General features: G+C 47.0%; 1 protein-coding gene across 1 annotated transcript; it reads right to left on the bottom strand.

Moving 5' to 3' along the window:
• Window positions 1–2,576: 2,576 nt before the first annotated feature.
• On the bottom strand, window positions 2,577–8,516 carry FABP1 (fatty acid binding protein 1). The gene is made up of 4 exons (XM_003799185.2): window positions 8,341–8,516; window positions 6,514–6,686; window positions 5,046–5,138; window positions 2,577–2,699 (listed from the first exon to the last, which is right to left on the bottom strand). Exons 1-4 carry the CDS (start codon window positions 8,405–8,407, stop codon window positions 2,649–2,651), a joined length of 384 nt encoding a protein of 127 aa, XP_003799233.1. The 5' UTR covers window positions 8,408–8,516; the 3' UTR covers window positions 2,577–2,648.
• Window positions 8,517–16,053: the final 7,537 nt, after the last annotated feature.

Genomic DNA, 16,053 nt, shown 5'->3' with positions numbered 1-16,053 from the left:
CCGCCACCTTAGGTGTATGTGGCTGGCATCTTAGCCTCTTGAGCCACAGGCGCCGAGCCAGAACTTGCTTTTTCAAAAAAGTTTTGCCTTAGAGAGATTTCTGTGTCATTACATATTGATCTACCTTGTTCATTTAATCTACTGTAGATTATTTCAGAGTATGGTTGTACTGTAGTTTATCTGGCCCTTTTTTACTGATAAACACTTGTTTCCAGTTTTAGGCTATTGCATCCTTTATGCATGGACAGACAGGCTGCTTGTGCATGTGTGCGAACACTTCTCTAGGGAGATACTATAACATCGTTGGGTATTAGAAGTTCACATTGAAAATATTAATGGACACTGTCACATGGTGTTCCGTGTGGGCCTCATCAGTTTATATCTCTACCACCAGAAGCATAGCCATTTCTCACATCCTTACAAATTCTGGGTGTTGTCAATATTTTTACTTTTTACTAGTTGGATTTTTAAAATGATACTTCCTCTTGCATCCCTCCTCCCTGGCTACGAGGAGACTAAACATCTTTTATATTGTGAGTTATCTATTAATGTTCTCAACTCACTCTTCTAGTGACTTGTTGGCCTTCTTATTGATTTGGGGGGATTTTAGAATTTTATTATTTATGATTCTTAGTTTTAGAGACAGGATTCTTGCTACATCGCCCGGGCAGAACTCCTGGCCTGAAGGGATCCTCCCACCTCGGCCTCCCTAGTGGCTGGATTCTGTCTGTTACCCTTTGTTATGGAAGCCATAATATTTTTCAGCTGCGTTTATAGTGTTATTTTTTTCATATGAAACAAAATTTTGGAGGTAGTGAAATGTATTCATCTTTTCCTTTGTGGTTTTTGCACCTGGTATCTGAAAGTCTCTTATATTTGAAGTATTTATCTACTGCCATATCTATTTCTAATATTTCATATTTATTTAGCTTGTTAGCTCATCTGAAATTTATTTTTGTGAATGGCATAGTGTAGTCTCCTTTTTTTTTTTTTCTTCCTTGTAACTCTTGACTCTGAGTTCATACTGAAGTAAAGGAACTCTTTAAAGGCAGATGAACTCTTTCCTTCAGTTCCAGATAATGGATCTCCTTCCCGCCCCCGAGACTCCACTCTAGGTGGAGAAAGAGAGCAAACATACGGAGGAAGTGACAGTGCACGGCAGGAGGAGCTTCAAACACTGGTGTGGATAAAATCCCAGAGAGAGAAAGAGTGCCTTCAGCTGAGCAGTCTGGGAGAACTTCTAGAAGGAATGAGTACTTAAATTGTGAGGGGAACAGAAGTTGCAGAATGTGTGTATATTCTATAAAGTCTGGGCAGGCTACGACCGCGGGGGTCAGCATCCTGCAGTCCACAGACCAAATTTGGCTGCCAGCTGTTTCCATGCAATGTATGAGCAAAGAATGGTTTTCACATGTTTAAATAGTTGAGAAAAATTAAAAGTAATACTTATGACATAAAAATGACAGAGAGGATCTATCTCTTCTAGCTTCTTTCTTTTTTCTTTCTTTCTTTTTTTTAAGAGACAGTTTCACTTTGTCGCCCTTAGTAGAGTGCCGTGGTGTCACACAGCTCAGAGCAACCTCCAGCTCCTGGGCTTAGGTGGTTCTCTTGCCTCAGCCTCCCGAGTAGCTGGGACCACAGGCACCCACCACAGTGCCTGGCTATTTTTTGTTGCAGTTTGGCCGGGACCGGGTTTGAATCCACCACCCTCAGTATATGGGGCCGGCGCCCTACCCACTGAGCCACAGGCACCTCCCTCTCTTCTAGTTTCGAATAGGTCTTTGATTTATGGCAGCAAAATTCCATTTTCACATATATACCCACCTTGGGCATGACTCTGTGTCCACATTTCTCCTTTTTATAAGAACCCCAACCATAGGGCATTAGGGGCCCACTGTACTCCAGCATGACCTTATTTTAGCTTAACTAATTATATCTGCAATGACCTAATTTCCAAATGAGGTCACATTCTGATGCACTGAGGGTTATTAGGACTCCAACATGGAATCTGAGTCCTAACAAGTCCCTAACCGTCTGGCACACAGTAGTGTTTGTGTTCAGGGGACTCCTTCCCCTTATGTATTCCCCCCCTTCCCAGACCGTGGAGCTTCCTCTGTTCACTTCTCGTGCCTCTCACTAAGCCCCTCCGTAGGATGAGAACTCGTTCACGTAGTGGGTCAGTGCCTCACCTTTTTGCACCTGTCTGCTGGTGGGTGTCTGGTGTTGCTATGCTCATGGGTAGAGATCTTCTTTGTTGTCCAGACTTCCTGTTCCCTGTCCCCACAGGGAGCCACCCTCAGGGCCAGGCCACTACACTCCCTCTTGCTCCAGCTCCTCAGCTACATGACAGGAAAAGGAAATTGCAGGGCCACCCTACAGATCCAGCCACACCTGGCACTCTTGGCAAGGACACCTGAGTGGACTACATGGGTTCTGTATTCAGAATGAGGAATTTCCCTTCAGACCTGACCTCGTAGGGTGGAACACACAGGTTATCAAGGGTCACAGGAACACAGTGATCTGTGCTTACTGGTAACAATAGCGCATCACTGAAAAGCCATTGAGAAGAAAAGACATTTTTTTTTTAAACAAAGTTCACTTTATTACATTAGTTTTACACAATAAAAGAGTATGAAATGCCTATTTGTCTAAATTCTCTTGCTGATTCTCTTGAAGACGATGTCACCCAATGTCATGGTCTGAAAACCAGAAAAAAAATCATGAAATGCTCATACAATGTTGACTTGCTAAAAACAAAAAACCTTTAAAGATAGCTCCAAATATGTTTTCTCTGGGACTGGGAAAGGGCTGGCAATTTTTTCTTAAATCCTATGCCAATTGTCATCACTTCATTTCCTCACGTGGAGAATCATCTTCCCTTGGACTGAATTCCTTCCTAATCAATAGCTGCTATAGCCTGACCATCCAAAACAGCCCAATCCAATCCAATTTCTCAAAGTTTCATTCAACACCTACTACGCTACAAATGCATGTTGGGTACCAAGGATACATGTGCATGGAACCACCCAGCTACCCAGCCTGGAACACAGTGGGCACTGCATAATTGTCCTCCCAATGCTGTAAAACATACAAAAACATTGGCGTCCATAGCTAAGTGGTTGGGTCAGCTTTGGGGCTGGTGAGGGATGTTTCTTCCACCCTCTGGTTCTCTTAAATAAGACTGCTTGTCTTTGGGGCCTGTGTTTAGTTTAGGGGTAAATACTGCAGTTTCTCTTTCAGTTATGCACCCCGGACTCTTCCTTGGACCTAATAAGTGTTACACCTAATAAGTGCTTTAGGGAGTCACAGAAGGCTGTGCCCAAGGGGCCTATCAGCACCCTGTTCAAGTAGAAAAATCCTTCAAGTAGTGAGAGTGTGAGCATCAACCCTACAATGTGTGATGCCCGCCCCCACCCAAGCTGGTTCGCTGGGGAGCAGGGGAGCAGGAGATAAGCTGTCCTGGACTGATGGACAAGGAGGACAAGCCCTGCCTAGCAGCCACGTCCCAAGGATGACTGCACAGCTGGACTGTGCCAGGCTTGTGAGCTGCCACAATATCATGATGAATGTAATTCTCCTTTTAAATGCCAAACAGACAAAAGCATTTATTGAGTGCTGGGCAAATGGAGGCCCCCATGATTCACTGGTTAGTGCTGAGGTAGAAAGGAAGGATCATGGCTATTGGTTATCATGATGTCATAAAGTAGACAAAGCTACGAAAGAACTGAACTTTCAGCCAAAGAAAGCCTTTCTTGTGTGTGGGTGCTGCACCAAGAAGAAGGGCTGTTCCATGAATCACAGAGGCCCCCACGAGGGCTCAGTGGACCTGAACGGCTGAGGATTAAACGGATTTCTGGTCCCAACCCCGTGAGCCAGTCTTGTGGCTACATCGGAGTGGAGACTGAGAAAGGTGACCTGCACTGGTGTCTCTGCATGTCTGGTGCCTCCTGCTACCAGGCATCCTCTTACTCCGTCCCATTTGGACGTTGGTGAAGAAAGAAGAGAGAAGATGGGGAGTGTGAAGAAAGGAGGGAAGAAGTAATCATGGCTGACTCTGAGTAGGAAGTGTGGGGAGGGGCTCAGCGTCCATAGCTAAGTGGTTAGGTTGCTGGCCACATGCGCAGGGGCTGGTGGGTTCAAACCCAGCCTGGGCCTGCTAAACAACAATGATAACTGCAACAAAAAAATAGTTGGGTATTGTGACAGGCGCCTGTAGTCCCAGCTACTCAGGAGGCTGAGGCAAGAGAATCGCTTAAGCCCAAGAGTTTGAGGTTGCTGTGAGCTGTGACGCCACAGCACTCTACCAAAGGCAACATAATGAGACTCTTTCGGGGTGGGGGGGGAGGGAAAAAAAAAGGAAGTGTGAGGAAGGACAGCATGGGGAAGTAGGGAATGCTGCTGGGGCCACCACTGCATGCGTAGTCCCTTAGGTCCATTAGAAATGGGGGCCTCAACTCCATCCAGGTAAATACAAAAGACGTATAGTCTCCATCCTTTTTTGGTGGCTGAATAGTATATGGTATACATATACTATAGCTTGTTGACCCATTTTTTAGTAAAGTCTCACAAGAATGGAAAAGCAAGTATCCAATGTACTCAAAACTAAAATGAGACCAATATATAAATGACTACATGGCCACATGAGAGCAAAACAGGAGTATAGTCTAGTGGGGGGGAGGGTAGGTGGGAGGGGAGGAGGAGGGGAAAGGGGAGGAGGGAGAGTGTTTGGCAAGTTCTCACTTAATGTGCACCATGTAAGGGATACAGCACACCCCCTGGGTGAAGGACTCAACTACAACCTGAACTTTACCTTAGAAATGAAAACAATGTAACCTAATCATTCCTATCCTCCTATTAATCTGAACTTACAAAGAAAAAAAAAAAAGAAATGAATGCCTCTTCCTCAAGATACTGTATTTCTCTCTGTTGGAAAATTGTCCTAATAGGCTGCACTGGTTGGTTAGAAAGAGATTGTACACACGAGATTGTACACACGTGTGTCTCCTCCCCTCCCTCAGGTACTGGGAGCCTGAGCGCCAACTTACATTGGTGATTGTGTCGCCATTGAGTTCGGTCACAGACTTGATGTTTTTGAAAGTTGTCACCAGCTTATTGTTACCTTCCATGTGAACCACTGCCTGCAGGGGACGGAGAGACGGCCTGTGAGGAAGGGGTAGGGAGGAAGCAAGACCCTTCCTAATATGGTTGGTTGCCCTGCACAAGTCTCAGTTTACAACAAGCCACATGTTCTGGTTCCTAGACTCTAAATCCTCTCAACCCTCTAGTTCCCTGGGTCTAAATAGAAGTCAGGAGTGCATTTACTAACTAAAGAATGTCAGAACTTCTTTTGTCAGACTTTTACTTTGTGGAATGTGATCTAGAAATGAGCACAGGATAACTAAATGGTACCAAACACAAACGCTAAGACAAAATCAAGTAAAATAGCAATTCTCCAAGCTAATGGAGAGAGGTAGCAATAAAATTCAAAGTACTGGCCAGCTGAGAAAATTCATATTTTTGCTTTGGTATGTATGATTCTTTCCAGAATGCTAATCTTTCCCATTATGAGGCCCTTTCCAAGTCTTATACATCCCAGAAGAAGTAACATAGAAATGCAGTGGGAAGAAGGTAATGACCAAGGTTAAAAATGTGCTTCCCAAGTGGACCAATTGGAAAAGGCTTGTGATAAACCCCCTTGATGGCCTGTCCATGGGCACATCAAGAGACGTTCCCTCCTAAAACTTATTCTGACTTGTAATGTTACATCTGGAGAGGCAGAAATACAGAGTGACCAGAACAGGTGTAAAGATGAACAAGCTGAGCCCAGTGCACAGAGCTGGGAGGGACGGTGGTGCAGGAGGGAAGAGGTGGTGCATGACTGGGGTGTCCCCCTGTACATCCCAGCTCTCATTTGATGCCTTGAGCTACAGCCCAGAGGATGTGAAGATGCCTTGGCCCGCTGCCTTCAGTCTGGGAAAATTAACTACTTCCATTGTACAGATGGGATAGTTGAGGCTTAGTGACCACCCTTGAAGGCTTGGTCTGAGTACCTGCCAGGGGCTTTGGTATTCTGGTGTCTCCAGTGCCTCCTTTCACAAGTCTCTCCCTATCACCACCAGCTCTGTCCCCAGCAAAGGCTAGTGAGTTTTTTTTTTTTTTGCTGAACCCCATTTACCCTGCTGTTAGGGCCTGCTTAGAGGACTCAGAGCCAGGAGCGCTGGGCCAAGGAGAACATAAGACCTAGAATCCTCCTCTGTGCCTGTTTTCCCCACATCCTCCATATGGGAGAGCTCGGATTTGGGGGACTGAGAGCCACCAAGACAGTCCCCAGGAAGACAAGAGCAGCTTCTGTAAAACCATATTCCTAAGAGCTGCCTTTGTCTCTCTGCTTCTCCCACCCTAGCTCTGGGTCTAGAGATGGATATCTGTGGGATAGATGTGAGCTTCGAAGCAGAAATCCAGGTTCCAGGGAAAGTTCTGGAAGAGAGGGTGGCCAGGAGGGGCCCCTCCTACCTTGACCTTCTCCCCGGTCACGGACTCCAGCTCACACTCCTCTCCCAAAGTGAACTCGTTGTGGATCACTTTGGACCCGGCGGTGATGGTGAGCTTGAAGTGCTTCCCATTCTGCACGATTTCCGACACCCCCTTGATGTCCTTCCCCTTCTGGATGAGGTCGTCAGGCAGACCTGGTGGAAATGGTCTGAGGTTTAGAGACGGGCAGAGGTGGAAGTTGAGCAAACATGGTAGATAAGAGAAGCACTGTGGGATGGAGGGCCGGGGGGTGGGGGGTATCCCCAGAGGCCACAAAACACGCTGGAGGTCTGACCGCAGCATGGGATTTGGCCTCAGAGAGGAAAGATCAGGGCCCAGCCTGGCCTGCATCTATCTTGCCAGTCAGTTTATAAAAGGACACTCTTCCGGCCTGAAGATCCTCTCCCCCTGGTGAGTACCTGGGCTCTTACTCTCTCCTCTTCCTCATTCTCTCCTCCTTCAATGACATTGCTCTTGGAGCATTTCATTCCCCACACCCAGGGCAACCAGAGAGTTTGCCTTTTAAATTGAGTCACTTCTGAGAGTGACCACTATTCCAATTTATGCCAGGACAACATGCACAGAGCAGGCTGCGCAGGCAAGCCTGTGTTCACCTCTGCAGTCCAGGCTCTTGAGGAAGATGAATCAACAGTCCCTTGCCCTAAGGTAGGGATCACGAATGTCTACACCATTACATGAGTTGAGTTCAAAAAAATCACAGGGGTTGACGGCGGGAGTGGAGGGGCCTGTTGGGCATGTGAAGGATGTGAGACACAGAGGTGATGTGACTTGGCCGTGAAGCTCTCAGCCCTGATGGTCCTTCTCTCCCTGGCTCTGCTGTCCTCTGAACCCTCTCCCTCTCAGCACCCTTCCTTGTCATGCTGCACCCTCTGCTCACAGGGCTCCCTCTACCGGGAACACACTCCCCTCCCTCAGTGTCTTGGCAGACACCTGCTCATCTTCCATGGCTCAGCCTGAGACTCCCCTCCCCTCCCATGGCCTTCTCTCCACGAGTGCCACACCTTCCTGTATGTGATGCCTGGAGGCACAGATGTTAAAGCAGTTTCCTGGGAACCAGTGCCTGCTCCCATTCCCACCTCAAACACTCCCTGCCTGCATGACCTTTGCCATGATTACTTAACCTAGAGGTTCTCAACCTTCCTAATGCCGCAGCCCTTTAATACAGTTCCTGTGGGTCGTGAATGTTGAGAACCTCTGACTTAACCTTACTCCCCCTCAGTTACCTCACTGTAAAGTGAGAAAATAATAGTACCCAATTCAGAGTTTTTTGTTGAGAATTAGTCAATGCATATTCAGTGCTTAGCCCAGTGCCTGGCACAGTCAGCACAGCGCACCTTTGGGGATATGTCACCTTTATTTCTTCTTTCTTTAAATTGTAGCCTTGGAAAAAAGTCTCATTCTTATCTATTACTCTAATATCTCCCAGCACAGTGCTCTGTGTGGGGCTGGCCTTGGATCGATGTTTATTGGAGGAATGAATGCATGCATGCACGCGGGAATGCAGGACTGAATGAACAGGACCACATAATGAAGTAGCAGCAGACGTGGGCATCAATCCAGATCACCCTCTAGTTCATTGCTCTTTCCACCTGCCTCTAGGATGGCCTCGCCCAGAGAGTAACAGCATGAGTTCCAAGTAATCAAAAAAAGTCACTAAACACCCCCCAGTGTGTGTGTAGCCTGAACCTCTCCTCCCATCTCAACATCCAAACCCTGCATAGCCCCCACTGCTGGGGCCGGACGCTCATCCCCATGACCCAGAGTCTTAGCGTCCAGCCTAGCACTCACCAATGGCTTTCATGAAGGGTTCAAAGTTTTCCTGGCTCTGCAGTTGGTACTTGCCGGTGAAATTCATCGTGGCAGTAAAGCTCCCTCTCTACAGCTGACCCACAGCTCTGTAGGTCAGACTTTCCACTGCGGGAGGCTTTATAGGGGGCTCCTTTCCCTTCGAATATCGACCAGAGGTCAGCAGCTGTTGGTTCCTTTATGGCCAAGTTCAAACATTAACTCCTGAGAGCAATGGTCAATGATAAAGAACAGGACAGGCACAGCAGAGGTTTGTGCCCATTCAGCAAACATTAGTGAATACCAGTAAGCCCGATGGCCCTGCAGCCTTTAGGGTGACTCACCACCCTCCCCTGAAATAAGTGTGCACATGCACATACACACGTGTGTGCATATTTATGTGTGTGTATACATATGTGTGTATGTTTGTACATATATTGTGTGTATACATGTGTAAATGTGCCTAAAGATGTGTGTATTTATGCATAGACATGTATACATGTATGTGTGCCTACATACATATATGTATATGTATATATGTGTGGATATGTGTTTATAAACACATAGACTTTCTTTGAAATCACACCCTCACCTCATTTACATAACTTTATGATTTCTTCCCATCTTTATCATCACACAAACTTAATTTTTAGAGCTGTCATCAGCTCCCAGTGCTATTTTATATTCTGGGAATTTCTCCCTGATGACTACAGTCCCCTGCAGCCCAGATCAGCCTCGTTTTTAAAGTATTAGAGCAGCACATGTGAAAGGCAGCGTAAACCATTGAGGCCGGGTGTGTGCAAATGGGAGTGTGTTTTATTAAGTAGAGGCAAGGGAGGGGAAGAGGGAAACGTGTATCTGATGACTTATCCCCTCCCTGCTAGCGGGTGGGAGCCGGGGATTTGTGGTCTTATGCAGGGAGCTTGGCTTGTTGGAGCCCCCTGACTGGCACTGGCCTATGGAAATGGTGCAGCAGCACTTGGGATGCGACTGTTGTGAAGTGCAGGGAGAGGTGGTGCCCAGAAGAGGGGCATCACCGCACTCCCCGCCTCTAAGGAAGTGCCCAGCAACACCCCACTCACTGCCAGCCTCTCTCTTTTCCCTGCCTGCCCTTCAGCATCAGCCTCCTCATTTGCAGCCTCCAGCCTTTGTTGACCTGGGCCCCTCTGGGTATGAGCTTCTGGCAGTTCTCATTGCTCCAGAAACCACAGGTCCTGGACGGCCAGGGGAGCCCAGGGTCTCATGTATGGTCATGATCCCCCCCCCAACACTCCTACTTTCTATCATGAGCTCTGTCATGAACTTGGAAATGATTCCATTGCCCAAAACGTTTAGCAGGCCTTCCAACCCTCAAACTCTGGCTCTGGTCTACCTCTCTGCTCTTGTCTCCACTTTCTCCCCAGGTCGTAGTTCCAGTCACAGGCCAAGTGAGCACATCAGCGCCCTCCGTGTCCCTGGGTCTGCATCCAAGCCCCTCCCTCTGCCCTTCTTTTCCTTCCTCTAGGCATCCTCTGAGCTCGTAGAGCACTTTGCGAGGGCCCCTTTGCTAGTTCCTCCTGGCAATTCACTCTTTCCTTCCATCCCTGTGTGTTCTTTTTCCTTCCTCTGTTGCCCTGCTCTCCCACTCTAGCCTCTGCTGAGTACACAGAGAGATTCTGGACAGAGAATATGCCATGTATTCTTTTTCACTGTGCCTCTTCCTTGTTATTCTCGATGCCTGGCACAGAGTATAGAAGCTCAATTAGTGATGGTCCAGCAGATAAAAGCTGTCAAAAGATAATGAGGCCATGACTCTTCTGGTTAGGGGAAAATAAGGGATATGGAGTAGTTGGGTAGGCACAAAAGTTCCAGATCACTGGAAGTGGACAGTGAAAAGATTAGGGGAGGATGTGAGTGTGCGTGGTTGTGTGTGCATACGTGTGTGTGTGTGTATGATTGTGTATACCTCTGGAGCTGCAGCTTGGTTGAGAGCCCAGAGGAAGAGGAATGTAGCAGGGCTGGCAATGTGTGAGCATAGGCCCGAGAGCTCACTCTCTCTTTCCACCCCTGTGTATTCTTTCTCCGTCCTCTGTTACCCCACTCCGCCACTCCAGATTGTGCTGAGTACATAGTAGAGATTCCAGACAGAGCTCTCCCCATTCCCAAACAGGTCTTTCCCCTGCCTGGGGATCCTATCTGTCCTGACGTGCAAATCACCAGGATGAGTAAATGTTCACCTGTTTGTCTGCCCAGATGGCTGTCCCTCTGCTCTGTACCTGGAAACTCACTGGGCTGGTGGGGTGTCTGCTCTTAAAGAGTGTCAGCTCTCAGGTTCAGGTCAGGGAGGTGGTGGGGGAGCATATGAGTGGATGAGAGCTCATGCCAGGAGGCATTGATGCCAAGGGAAGATAGTGTGAGGAGTGCAGGACCAACACAGGCATGCCAGCCGAGGGAGAGGTGTCCCCTCCCCAACTCCCTCCACACTCTCTAGCATTTGGACACATTGATCCAGCAAAGAGCACTTTAGAAGTCCTCCCCTGAACCCATGGGCCCAGTGCCAGGGGCCTTCTCTGGCACTCCTGACAGGTGGCATTAGCATGCACCCTGCCATAGAGAAGAGGCCACATCTCCACAGCAGTGTGGGCAGAGAACACTTGTTGAGCATGCTGTGCGCCCATTCTGGTATCAGCACACTTTCCCCTCCAGCACAGAAGGAGCTCTGTTCTGCCTTCCTGCTCAGCCTTCCCCTGACAGTATCCAGGAAACAGCATGCTCCCCAGTCTGCGGTTAGGCTGTCACTGGAGGAACTGAGCAGGCTTATGCGCTGAGAACTCATGGCCATTGTGTCACCACAACTGCCTGAGTACCAGGATGGGATAGGGCAAAGTGGCTGAAAGCATGAAGGGAACACCGGCAGCCTGAAACCAATGAAATAATCACCAGAAAAATGACAGGGATAGAGTCATTACCCCCCCCCCCCCCCCCCGCCGTCCACCCATCCAGTGCTTAGTTTGGGAGAATCTCTGGAAGTGGCCTGGATATACCATACTCTCTCATGCACCCAGCTGCCTGGCATCCCTACTTAGATAAAAGACCACATGTCATATACATTCCACACCCAGACCCTCAGAGATTTCAAATAACATGCCCCACGGTGCTGTTCTCTGGTGTTTAAAGTGAGGAGCTTCTACATAGGGTAAGTTAGCACCAATAGACACCAATAGTGCACCTTTCTTGGTGTCTGAGGACTAGCAGGCTGTGGACCAACTTCAGTGGACATCTCTGTCTGGCCTTGAACTTTCTGCTTGCCCTGTGCAGGCAGCAGCTGCAGACTCAGGGCAGCATTGCAGATGCAGCTGACACAGAGGCTGTCTAGGGCCTGGCATAGCCAGTGGAGACCTGGCAGCTCCTCCTGGCAGATGCGCAGCCTGACAGGCAGAGGCAGGGAGCCTGAGATGACTGACACAGGGCCACGCTCCCTCCCTCTCCTGGATCCTAGATGTGGTAGTTCTTAGGCAGCCTTCACTGGCTTCCTTTAGTCCAGTCCTTTAGTTTTTTTTTTTGTGTGTGTGAATCTTGAGGCCAGAGAGATCAGTAGCCATTTCAAAAATTAATACCCATGAGTAGTTTTCCATAAAATTAGGAGAGGGTAATGACATCTTCCACCCACTGGCTGAGCAAACACAAGAAGAGATAAGCTTAATTGCAATGACAAAGTTCAAGTGGGTTTTAAGATTAAAAAAAAACAAAAAAAGATGACTCCCACTCCATGCGCACAGCTTTGGATTTTGGTTAACCTGAAGACTCTGGTCCCTCAGTCCCCACTGGACATCCCTTTCTTTGGGCTGGCCCCTACTCAGATGGGCAGTGTGGAGCTTGGGAGGACAGGGAAGGCGTCATTTGGTAGCAGGCTGTGACAGGTGTTAATTTTACAACAGGCACTTTTGCACTTACATCTGATCACAGAGCACCTGGAGTGGCAGCTTGCCCATTTTTTTTGTAATATTTGGGATGCACGAGGTGCCCCAGGAAGCCCATACCTCTCCTAGAGGTGGGGCTGCAAAGGGAAGGGACTTGGGCCCAGCTCTTTTTTTATACTCTATGTGTAACCTTGCTGGGGCTCCACTACCTTATCTGTTAAATGGTTATACCATTCTTTGCCTTGTGGAAGAACTGTGTAACTGTCAGGTCCTTCAGGGAGGCTCAGTTCCTGCCTCAAGGGATCAGGGCACTTTGCATTTGTATCTATCTGGCGTCCCAGAGGTATCACCAGCCCAGGACCAGTTTTTTATTTTTTATTAAATGGTAGCTCTGTACATTAATGCAATCATCCAATGTACACAGCCCTATTATGAAACTAATTTATAGCTTCCATATAAAAGCTATAACCAGGACCAATTTTTACAGTTATCTCCTGGCTTGGGGACAGGCTTCCTTCCCCAAAGGCCCATCTCCCAGGCCCATGGTGGGGTACTGTCTCTAGTGCCTGCTTTTCTGGGGGTACAACTGTGTCTTTTGAAGTCCTGAGGGCCTTATCTCTTGCTCCTAAGAGCCATGAAAACCAAAGCTTCGGCCATCTGCATCTATTTCTAGGTCTGGCAATCACCTCAGGCTGCCCAGCCTCAGCTCACTCTGACTTTCAGTTCCCTCTGTGCTCCTGGCATCTGGGTATTATTTTTTTCCTTGTGACCTCAGCTATAAATCTGAAAAGCTGCTATGCTTTAACCTGCAGACTCTAGCCATGCTGTGAGACGAGTTTGCTTCAGCTCAGTCGGCCGTGTGTCAGTCCTAGAAGTCTTGCGTTATTTTCATTCCCTTTAGTAAGATTTAAGGATGTACATACCTAGCCAAAAAAAGAGAAATGTTCAAAGACAGTGTTAGGCTTTATTTTACATATGTCCAGTTTGTCTCTTCAATCAAGGTAAGTTCCTTAAGGAATTCCCCTGGAACAACTGTGCAGGACCTAGAATGAAACCTTGCCTTAAGGAACCATTCATCATCCTTGATGTTTTTAGAGATTTACCTTCTTGAAGAACCCATGGGGAGGAGCAAACATAAAAATATGTTAAACAGAAATTGTGGGCCATACTTTTCACTGTAAAAGGAATCACTGCATAGACTCCACCGAAAAGCGTATTCATGAACACAGCTTCCGTTAGGAATGTCCTTGCTGTATGATGTGAGGGCCCCCCACTGGACTTTCCTTCACACATGACATGGGGGACAGTGGAGATAAGGTGTGGGCCGATGTAATCAAGGAAGAACTCAAGACTTAACCTTCAGGGCTGATTCATAGGCCCCTATTTTGGCTGTCACGGCTAATACTATTTATTTGTCCTATGTCTCTGTGTCCCTGGCCTCCTGAGCATTGAAAGCCAGTCCAGTTGGTTTCAGTGTCATTATGGCACTTCAAAGCGAATGCTCCCCCAAGCAGTTTTGGACCCACTTGTCACCCATACCCTGCAGCCCTGCATTTTTCTGGTTTTGAGCCATGGGTCATCTTTGATTCAGGGTCATGTTGGTGACTCCATTGACCTTCTTCAAGGCTCATCACATTGGCCCCTCTCCATGAAGCCTTCCTGAGGTTTCTCTCTGCCTTTTTTGCACCCCTAGACCAACACCCCCAAAGCAATTTCTACTCTATTCTGATACAGGAATAGTGATAAAATAACAGCTTCCTTTAATTGAACACTAAGTATTTTATCTGTACTATTTTTCAGTACTAATTTTCTCTGTACTAATTTTCAGTAAGCACTATATCCCCAGTTTTTCAGATGACAAAACTAAGGTATGAAGTAGTAACTGCCTCTAATTACCCAAGTAGGAAGATGAATCCAGCCTACTAAACTCCAAAGTTCAAGTTGCTGACTTCTATCGTTTCTAAATTATAATTTTTAAATTACACTCCTAAAAATTCTTCTGAACTGGTGCTCTGCACTATACTTTCCATAGAGTGCATGCCTAGAAAACATTGACAGGATGGTAGTCCAGGTGCCATTGACCTCTAAGGGCTCTACTGGCTCAGAAATGTGTCACTACTGCGGACCAAATAACCTGACAGTCTGTGTGCATGAAGAAGGATTTCAAGAAATGCAAGATCCTGAGGTGGCTGCTGGACTCTTGTGTTTAACAGTGTAAAGTTCAGACACTGAGGTCTCATTCTTTACAGCGAGGCTCTATAGTTCTTTCAATGCTGGATTTACTGGGATAGCCCACCTGGGCCACACCACAGACACATACCTTGTGCTCCATTTGATCACAAGTATTATTCTGCTCCCTCCCTTTGACTTGCCTTCCTCAACCTTGGATCCCCTCAAAGCTATGAGGCAGCAGATGATTTACCTGCTATGTGCTTATTCACTCAACAAGCATCCTCTGACCCACTGTGCAAAATTTGTGCTACAGTTACATTTGGAATCTGTGAAAAAACTCACTGTCTAGCAGAGAACACTAAGGGAGGTAAAGCTGCATTTTGGATAGAATGAAACTTCAAAATGTAAGGAATGTTTGAATTAAAAGTGAGAAGGAATTTTCCCTTCTTTCATTCATGAAGAGAGAACAAAGCATGCAAATGCACCAAGAAATAGGTCACTGCAGAAGAAAGGGATGGGGTTCAGGGCAGAGGAGGGAGAGGAGAATGGAAGAGTCTAAGAGGGGCACTGTGACTGGAGCTGGAGAGAGGACACAGCCAGGGTGAGCGGGAGGCCCAGGCCCTCCCAGAGTGGAGATGTGTCAGCACAGGAGATGGTTTTAGATGGCGCACAGATGAACATTTTTAATATTCATAATTAAAAATTTAGTCTAATTAGCTCATGGATATTATTGCCTATGATAAGGTCAAGGTTTCTTTTTTTCCATAGTAACTTAGAAAAAAATAGTATATAACATATTACATATCAATCAGAGTCTGGTATGGAAAACAGATAACCTGGGCATTTCAAGTGAGGTAATTTAATACATGGTGTTGGTTACCAAGATGTTGGAAGAGCCCAAAGGAAGGAGAGATTCGAAGCTGTTAATGTCTGGGCAGGGACTAAGGTGTCTACATTTGCTTCTGTGGTGTTGAAGGTTGCCAGTGAGTTAAGATCTGCATCTAGTAAAGTGGTACCACCTTAGCCAGGCCTTGAGCTCCTAAAAGGTGCTGTCCCTGGCCAGGCTGCGGGAATCTAGAACTACTGGACAGCTGTAGCCACAATAGCAACCTCTAGGAACTTCCAGCAAGGGTGCAAAGGAAGATTGTCACTTACTCATGACTTTTAATTCCCACTGGTTGTGTGACTGGCATGCTCTAGTCCTAACAGGGACGTAGCTGGCAACAGTCTGGAAACTTAGTTTGTAGATGTCAGGCTCCCCAAATAGAAAGCAGAGTGGTGAGGTGAGGGCAATGGGCTAAGACACACAGGCAAATAACTGGCATAAAGACATATGAAGACAGGACCTAAAAAAAAAAAAAAAATAGTGAACCTGATATTCTAGTAACAAAATTTTGAATTTGCTATTTTAGGTAATGGAAAGTTAGCAAAGGTTCTTAATCAAAGGAGTGAATAGATTTGTGATTTTGGAAGACTATCTCAAGGCAGCAGGAAAGATGAGATAGGTGCAGGGAGACCTGGTGAGAAATGGGTTAGGAAACTCTTGCAAAAATTCTGGTAAGAAAGGATGAAGACCTGAATTCTGGAGGTAGGCAAGAGGGCGCGAATTGGAGAGATATTCTGTAATTGCAACAGAGAGTATTTG

The sequence above is a fragment of the Otolemur garnettii genome, unplaced genomic scaffold, assembly GCF_000181295.1.
Source record: "Otolemur garnettii isolate 467f Iridium unplaced genomic scaffold, OtoGar3 scaffold00147, whole genome shotgun sequence".
NCBI lineage: Eukaryota > Metazoa > Chordata > Mammalia > Primates > Galagidae > Otolemur > Otolemur garnettii.
Note: the sequence above shows the minus strand (reverse complement) of the source record. Positions and strands in the feature narration are given on the sequence as shown.

Excerpts from the sequence above, each read along its gene's own strand:
- FABP1 (XM_003799185.2), bottom strand. The coding sequence starts at position 8,407 with ATGAATTTCACCGGCAAGTACCAACTGCAGAGCCAGGAAAACTTTGAA. Across the intron at positions 6,687-8,340 it reads ACCCTTCATGAAAGCCATTG|GTCTGCCTGACGACCTCATC; the intron begins GTGAGTGCTAGG and ends CATTTCCACCAG. Across the intron at positions 5,139-6,513 it reads TGACCGGGGAGAAGGTCAAG|GCAGTGGTTCACATGGAAGG; the intron begins GTAGGAGGGGCC and ends CGTCCCCTGCAG.